General features: G+C 47.2%; 1 protein-coding gene across 6 annotated transcripts in view; it reads right to left on the bottom strand.

Annotated features, from left to right (window-relative positions):
* The window catches only part of SNPH (syntaphilin), a 37,959-nt gene continuing 29,130 nt past the window's right edge, over positions 1-8,829 (bottom strand). For 2 of the 6 annotated variants that reach the window (XM_074292852.1, XM_074292850.1), the window contains exons 4-6: positions 8,593-8,799; positions 7,564-7,713; positions 1-1,240 (exon numbers count right to left, since the gene is read on the bottom strand). In XM_074292852.1, the coding sequence (XP_074148953.1) occupies positions 37-1,240; positions 7,564-7,713; positions 8,593-8,799 (1,561 nt within the window). In that variant the 3' untranslated portion in view covers positions 1-36. The remainder of the gene's footprint in view (positions 1,241-7,563; positions 7,714-8,592; positions 8,800-8,829) is intronic. The other 4 variants (XM_074292854.1, XM_074292851.1, XM_074292855.1 and 1 more) reach the window with 2 other exon arrangements.

Here is an 8,829-nt window from a genome sequence, read left to right as displayed (position 1 = left end):
GGGCAGACCGAGCCGCGCCGTGCCCGGGCCGGGCCGTCACAGCTGGGAGCTGCCCCCGGTGCCCCCGGGCCCCGAAGTGCTCAGAGAACGGCAGCTGATCTTGCGGATGGAGTGCAAGGCCACAGTGCAGCAGCCCCGGAGCAGGGAGCTGATATTGTATATGGGCTGGCCTTGGCGCCGCTGGGACCGGCACAGCCAGGCCACGGTGGGCACCGCCGGCACCACCACGGCCAGGAGATCCACGATGAAGTGGCGGCTCCAGTAGCTTTTCGGCTCCGGCGCCGCCTCCGCGGCCTCTTCGTCCACAGGACAGGCGATGCTCACCGAGGGGTTGAGGCCGGGCGCGTGCGGGGAAGGGCCGTGGGTCACGGGCTCCTCGCCTACCGTCACCACCACCGCCGCATTGGGGTCAGCCGGGATCAGGTCCATGGGCCCGGGGAAGCCCGAGGGCATTTCTGGGCCAGCCCCTCCCTCCTCTAGGTCTGGGGCCGGGGCCCAGGCGGGGCTGGGGCCGGGGCTGGCCAACCCGCAGGCCTGCGACTTCATCACCTTCTCCAGGATGGTGTCCAGGTCGGGCTGGTAGTGCACGAAGTCCGTCTGGATGGCCCGCTCCTGCATGCAGCTGGCCTGCACGCCGGCCTCCACGCCCCCGCCGCTGCCCCCCAGCAGCTTCTCGTAGGTGGAACTGGTGGGAAGCCGGGAGCCCAGGGTGAAGGAGCTCTGCAGGGATCCTTCATCCGGGCCGCAGTCCACCCCGGAGGAGAGCAGGCTGCTGGCCTCCAACAGTTCCGTCCGGCTCAGGGTGTCGTCGGCGGCTGCGAAGCCGCTGTCCCCCACCTCTTCCGTGGACACGCTCTGAAGGTCGGCGTTGCGCTCTCCCGCGGCCTGGTCGCTCAGCTTGGTGTAGGTGGAGCTTCGGGTCAAGGAGCGGGCGGGGGAGCCCCCCGAGGAGCCTCCGGCCCCGTCCTCTTTAACTGTCCCGTTCTGGGCCACCTCCATGCTGTGCAGCAAGGTCTCCAGCTTCTTGTTCTGGATGTTGATGTCGACGAAGTACTTCTGCAGCCCCTTGTCTTTGTCGATGAGGTTGTTCTTGACCGTGTCGATCACCTGCTTGAGCTGCCGGATCTCCTTGCGGGCCTCCTTGAGGGCCAGCTGCGCTTCCACCCGGTGGCATTCCTCCTCAATCCAGTCTTCCTGCATGCGGGACAGCTGCGTCTTGAGGTCATCGATCTCGGAATCCCTGTGGGCAGAGTGGGGTGGAGGAGGAGAGGGGTGACATACTTACCCGCCCAGACGCCCCAGGCCCAGAACTGGGAGTGACCGCCCCACGGGGCTCTTGCTTGATGAAAAGTCGGGGGGTGGCGTAGCTTTTCTTGGACAACTTTCTAGTTCCCACTTATCTTTTCCAGGTCAACAATAGGGTTCAAACTACAGACATCTTTCCTATTTAAGCACAGGACTTTTTATTTATTATCTTTCCCCTCTATGCGTTCGACTAACTCTCCTCTTGTCAATGGCCCCATTACTCACTTGGATTCTCCCAGAAAGCTCAAGCTCCTTGGGAGTAAAGACTTTTGTTTTTGTCTCAGTATCCCCAGTAATTAGTCAGCGCCTTGTTCTTCACCGTGTCTTCCATCTCTTATCTAACCTGTCTTCACCCCTCCCCTACTTCCCTTGTGTTTCTGTTAATTCTACTTCCAGAAGACTTCTCCAAGCCAACCTCAAGTGTTAGTCTCCATGACTATTCCCATAATTATCATCTTAGTACAGCTCCCCAGTAATACCCACGTCCTAACTGCAGGTCTTCCTGCTGTTACTCTCTCTGCTTTCAGTCCATCCTTCACACCACTGTCAGAGTAATCATATGCCGATTTAGTCACATCACTCCCCTGCTCACAGACCATCAATGGCTCACTACTACCAACGGAGTAAACTTTGAATTCCTTTGCCTGATTTCAATGATCCCCTGCTATCTCACTTCAAGCTACATGTCTAGCCTAATTTCACATTATTTACCTCCACACATTCGATATTCCTTCTAAACTATATTACTTACTTTTTGCTACTTGAACACAGCTTGCGTTTTAGTATCCCCATGTCTTTGTTCATGAATTTGCTCAGAAATTCCTTATTCTAGTTATGTCCCAAAATTATTGGGCCAAAGCTTATTTTGGAATCTAATACGTCAAGAGATTGAGAAATGCTGAACTGGGAAGTCCAAGGATCTAAATGCCCCGGGAGTAAAGGGGGCCTGAGGAAACTGGGGAGCATAAAAGAAAAAGAAGAGGGGCCTGTTTAGAAGAAGTTGGCGGTGTCTGTTTGCCAGAGTGTTGGAGTCCAAGGTGTGTGTCAGAAATGGAGGGTGAAGAGGGCACTGGAAGGGATGTGTCATGGGCATGGAGACTGGGAGTCAGTGACAAGAGGGAAAGATTAGGGCTGAGGATAAAGTGGCTGGAGATGTAGCTGAGGTACACTGAAGGGCGCCTCTTGTCATCAGGCTAATCAAGGGAAGTCTGAAACCAGAAATGCTGCCCTTGATTGATGCTGCTAATTTTTCATGCCTATTCCTGACTCCCACCTGCCTTTACTGTCATTAAAAGTATCTTAGAGAATCTATCCAAATGGCCCATGACATCACCAGGGATCCATGAAAACAGTTTGGGAAATGTTGCTCTAATAGACGGACCTGCATCCGCCTGTTAGGGGCCTCCTCAGACTAGAGCATGAAGATGATGTGATAGATGGGCCTGGACATAGGCAGTAGGAACACTTGTTACATGCGCCAATTTAAACAATGGGGTTGAGGAGGAGGAGAAATAATACATTTTCTGTGTTCTTCCCTCATAGTTATACTTATTTTTTATCCTGGGATCCCATGATCCAAATAAACACTCAGATCATCAAAAACCCATCAGTAACAAAGGCTATTTAAAAACACAAACAATCCAACACAACATTCTCATGGGATTGGGAGCAGGTACTTTGTTATCATACCAAAAGATCTGTCTAAGAGAAAGGGAACAAAAAGTCAGGGTAAATGGCCACTTGTCTAAATGGAATGGTAAAGCTAATCTTCCAAGGGACCCAGTTTCTGCCATAGATGACCCAATGAACTGAGGACATAAAGAACAAGCTCCCCCTCCAGTTCCTTTAGAAATGACATCATATGGAGAGAACCATCTGTACCCAGAGAGGACTGTGGGAACTAAGTGTGGATCACAACACAATATTTTCACATTTTGTTGCTTACTTTGTGTTTTCTTTATCATTTTTCCCCTTTTTGATCTGCTTTTTCTTGTGCAGTGTGATAATCATGGAAATATGTATAGAAGAATTGTACATATTTAACTTCTATTGGATTACTTGCTGTCTAGGGGAAAGGGTGGAGGGAAAAGAGGGAGAAAAATTTTGGAACACAAGGTTTTGCAAGTGTGAATGTTAAAAACTATTTAGGCATATGTTTTGAAAATTAAAAGTAAAAAACAAAAAATGACATCATAAAATTGTGGAAATATGTTTACAAGAATTACACGTATTTGACATATATTGGATTACCTGATGTCTAGGGAAGGGAGATGAGGGAAGAGAGGGAGAAAAATTTTGGAACACAAGGTTTTACAAGCATGAATGTTTAAAATTATCTATGCATGTATTTTAAAAATAAAAAGTAAAAAAAAATCCCCAAAAATGACATCATATAAGTGTGGAAATATGTTTAGAAGAATTGCACATTTGACATATATTGGATTACTATCTATATATATATTGGATTACTAGGAGAGGGGGATTGGGGAAGGGAGGGAGAAAAAGTTTGGAACACAAGGTTTTGCAAAGATGAATGTTGAAAATTATCTTTGCATATGTTTTGAAAATGAAAAGCTATTATTAAAAAAAGAAATGACATCATAAAATTGTTTCTCAATTGAACATTTAGTAAACACCTACTGTGTTCAAGACACTTTTACATGTCTGTTTTAAAACCTTAATATATTTCTGTTTAAAGATAACTTTAGAAGTCATATTTAGAAGAAAGAAATATGGGCCTTTTAACGGAGGCAGATTTAAAACAACTGTTTGAATAGAAACATTCTTTCAAAGGATTATAAGGTCCACTGTCACGATATCTGATATACACATCATAACCTCTCTATGCCCCTGGAGCCAGAATTATGAACTGTTGTACTCAGGTCAGTCAACCGTTAGTAGCTAATTGTGGAGGTGGTTGGGGAGGATGAGAACCTCTGATCTTCTATGACCAGCATTCTGTCCCTGTTAGGAGTAGACAAAACCTTTCCAGGCTGGAAGATTTACCAGAGCTTCATGTTTACAACCTGGGTACAAAGACCAACTAAGGGGATGCTGTGTTTAAATTCATGGCTGGCAGAGGACGATACTTGCTGGCAGGAGGACGGTCTCTCTTTGCTCTGACTCCCCTACTTGTGTCGGGGATCCCCTCACAGAGAGCTCTTTCCCCTGGTCATCTCCGTTCCATCATCATAGTTACTCCTTAGAATCCTCAGCTTGGGTCCTGAATGCTTCCGCTGCTTATGGCTTCCCCAACCTGAGATTATTTCTTAACTTACTTTGCAGCCATATCCGTGTTGGATTCCCCCAGTAAATTCAAGCTCCTTGGGAGTAAAGACTTTTGTTTTTGTCTCAGATCCGCAGTAATTAGTCGGTGCTTTGTAAATGGTAAACACTTAATGATGCCCATTGAATTGAATTCTTAGAGACAGAGCAGAAAGTTATAGTGCTAGACATGGAATCAGGGAAATAGCAAATTTCGTCTCCAGCATGTACTTAGCTGTGTGATCCTGAGAAGTTACTTAACTTCTGAACCTCAGTTTTCTCATCTGTAAAATGGGGGATAACGCTTCTAACATCCCCATCACAGGGTTGCTCTGAGGCGCCAATAAGACAATATATTTAAAGCTTGATGTAAATATCAGATATTGGTATTACTTCCTAAAAGTCTGGGCATCTCTCTTCATGATGAGAGAAAAGCATAAAAAAGATGACACACAAAACGCCATGTTTTTCTCTTCAGACCTGACAGTTTCTTTCTTTTCTTACTCTAACATCATCTACAAAAAAGAGCAGGAAGAGCTTTGGACCTGAGCTGAAGCCTCAGTTACCTTATCTGCAAATGGGGATAATAACCCTTGTACAATCTCTCCTGGCTCTGTTCAAAAGCTGGGATGCTGTCCTTTGGAGGGCATGGCGCCAGGAGCTTAGGCCTTGGTATTCATTGTTTGGGGGAGGACTGAGGGGTGTTTCACTGGAAGGATGGATCTGGAGTGGGAAAGCCTGAGATCAATTGCTGGCCCTGCTATGTGACCCTGGATGAGCCATTTCCCTTCTCTGGGGCTCAGTTTCCTCATTTGTAAAATAAGAGGATTGACCTAGACATTCTGTAAGATCCTTCCCAACTTTAACTCCTATAATTAAAATATAAGTTATCATTTCCAATGGGCTAGGGCTACTGCTACTGGAAGAATCACTGATTTAGACCTTAGAGGACCTCAAAGTTCATCTAGTCAAACGGAAGTTAAATGGTACCAGAAGTCAGGTGGATTTGAATAGAAATCCAACCACAGGCATTTATTAGCTGTATAATCCCACTGTTTGCCTCAGTTTCTTCAAGTATAAAATTGAGATAATAATAGCACCTACTTCTCCAAGGTTGTTATGAGGATCAAATGAGATAATAATGATAAAGTGCTTAGCATAGTGTCTGATACATTCTAAGTGTTCTATAAATGTTAGTTAGGATGATAATAATGATTATAAATTATAAAGTACCATTTCCATATAAGCTGCTGGTGCTAATGGAAGAATCACAGAAATATAGATTTAGACCTCAAAGAAATCTTTAAGGTTTTCTAATCATGCGGTAGCTAGGTGGTACAGAGTTCTAGGCTTAGAGTCAGGAAGGTCTGAGTTCAAATCCAGGCACAGACACTTATTAACTAGGTGATCCTAAGCAAATCACTTAATCTCCATTTTCCTCAATTTGTTCAACTATAAAATGGGGACAATAACAACATTTACTTCTCATGATTGTTGTGAGGATAAAATTAGGTAATATTTGGAAAGTTCCTATTATTTTAATTTAGTCCAACTGTCTCATTTTTACAGATGAGGAAACCAAAGCTCAAAGGTGAAATGCCCAGTGTTATTTGTGTAATATGGAGCAGAACTGGGATTTGAACCCAGTCTTATGAATCAAGAGGTCATGTTCTTTACAATGTCCCATTAGGGGATGTTGAAATAAGTCACCAAATCCCCAGATGGAGCCATGAAGCTTCAGGGAAGAAACCTGAAACAATCAGAAAGTTTCCTTCAGTCAAAAATGGCTCTTGGACCTGATTACATGAATGTGTTTAAAAAAAAAAATAAGGGGTAACGATGTGCAGGCCCTCATGAGGACTGAAGAGATAACAAAGCGAATCCCAGGGCGGAACCCTCCCAAGTTTCCCACGGAAGCAGAGGAGCCCAGAGAAGAAACCCCAGCACTGTATTCCTACCATCTTTATGTCTGCCCAATCCTGCACCTGATTCTCTGGTTCCACTTGCAAGTCCCTCCATGGAGAAAAATATTTGGTGATTTGAAGAAATGATACAGGTGAGGTGGAGAGGGGATTGGGGTAGGGTAGGATCAAAAGAGGCAAGCATAGAAGGGAAAGAGAATAACAGTATCCAGTAATCAGGGAAATGGGACTGGGGCTTCAGGGCCCAGCAGAGCTGAGCAAAAGGGACTACGGGATTGTGAAGAAGAGAATACGGTTTTGGTCACTGCCTAGCATGGGTGACTTGGCTCACCTGACTTGCTTCCTAAGATTGGAGAGATAAGGAAGAATGGAAGCTTCATTCAAACCAGACTTACATCCTCCCTGGAAAGCACCTTCTCAGCTTCCTGATGGCTCCCAATGATTCCCATGGTCAGAATCCTTCTCCTCCCCTTCTTCTCCTTAAAGAATTTTTAACCTGATCCTTGTGTGAAAGTCTAAAAAATCCCCCTCTTTGCACTCCCTATCCCGATCTTAAAGATCTCCAGTGCTAGAGAATTCCTTACCCCCCAAGACAATTGTCTTGAATGACTCTATCAGAAGGGATTTTTTTTTCATATACAGCAAAACAAGTTTCCTCTGTATAAATCTACCTAATGCTCCTATTCTGTCCTCTGAGGATTCAGTCTTTATTCCATGAGAGCCCTCCAGAGAGCGGAAGACAGCGGCTATAATGTTCCTGTACTAAACATCCCCTTCCTGCATGTAATCTGCATTATAAATTCTAATCTTTATTATATTCATCTGTATCCATGTTTTTTCTCCCCTATTACACAGTGATCTATCTCCATAAGGGCAGGAATCTTGTTTTAATCATCTTTTTAATCTCTCCTTGCTTGCTACATGCATGAATGAACGAGTGGAAGAAAGGGGTTGAGAACCAAGGTACTTCTGTTGGCTCCAACAGTCACTGCTGCTTCTCGTGCCCAGGAGAGAGCGGACAAGGGGGCAGGGACCACTGGCCGTGGGGCCCCATCCCTCAGCATTTGCTTACCTGTCCTGCAGTCGATCCTGGGTGTCTTTGAGCCGCGCCCTCAGGTGCCGGATGCAGACCTCCTTTTGCTGCAGGGGCGTCAGGTACTGCTCTGGGGTGGGAGGCTTGATGCCATGGTTATCACTACACAGGGTATACTTCATCGAACGCCTGGAAGATGGGGCAGCTGTTAGTGCTGCTTCTCCACTGGCAGCCCCCTGTCCAGAGCTGAGAGACGTCCCCCTTGTCCATCACCCCTGGAGAGAGCGCGACTCCCCAGCGACAGGCTGGGTGACCTGCGTCAGGGGGGACGGGAGGCTTCTGCTACCTCGGATTAGGGGGCTGTGCCTGGGAAGGGACTGAACGTGTATGTGTGTGTTTTATCAGGCTCCTCCCATCATGGCCACCTCCACCGCAATGCTTCACCTATGTCCCTCTCATAACAAAGGAATACGTGCAAATTCACCCGAACGGTCCTCCCCACACATACGTGTACAAACGTGCATGTACCCACCCACGCACACAAACACATACAAAGAGATGTACACATAGCTCACGTACACCTAACCCTTCACACGCGTGTGTGCATAGTGTACCGAGAAGCAAGTGCACACGCAGGTTACAGGTACATGTACACAGGGATCAGCTGGACACCTGACCTCCACACCTCAATGCCAGTCAACACTTGTGCCCAACAGTTCCCGGGGGACCAGGCTCCAGCCCCACCAGGCGGAAGGGCACGGGCCCATTTGTATGATGCACAAGAGAATAAGACTCACCCCCGAGTGATCCCCCTACCCAGCACCTCACGTCATGGATTCCAGGTTTTCTTGGTTCTATGTTTGGTAAGAGCCCAATTCTCTCTACTGCATAACAAAATTACTTAACATGGGCTTGAAAAGCCCTCGGACCAGGGCCATTTTCCAGAATAAGAAATAAAGGCTCAGAGAGAGAAAAGGTCACACAGCTAAGAGGGGCAGATGAGTGACGAGAAGGTGAGGCTCCCCACAGCCAGGGGGTCGAGGCCCAGGACGGGCGAGGGGCAGTTACCTTGGTGTGGGGCTGCTGTCACTGCCCTTATAGGAGCCAGAGTTGCTGCTGCTGCTGAGTGAGGAGGTACCATAGTTATCCCGCATGCTGACGGGGGGTGAGGTACGCCTGGAGGCAGGAAGAAGAGGTGGAGGCCCAAGCTGGGTGTCAGAGCATGGCGAACATTGAGAGAACACGGCCAGCCCATTTCGTCCATACAGCCCCCGGCTGTGGGGCGATCATGGGGGGGGTATACAG

Source organism: Sminthopsis crassicaudata, chromosome 2, assembly GCF_048593235.1.
Source record: "Sminthopsis crassicaudata isolate SCR6 chromosome 2, ASM4859323v1, whole genome shotgun sequence".
NCBI classification, from domain to species: domain Eukaryota; kingdom Metazoa; phylum Chordata; class Mammalia; order Dasyuromorphia; family Dasyuridae; genus Sminthopsis; species Sminthopsis crassicaudata.
The sequence above is the reverse complement of the archived record's forward strand: the minus strand, read 5'-3'. Positions and strand labels throughout refer to the sequence as shown.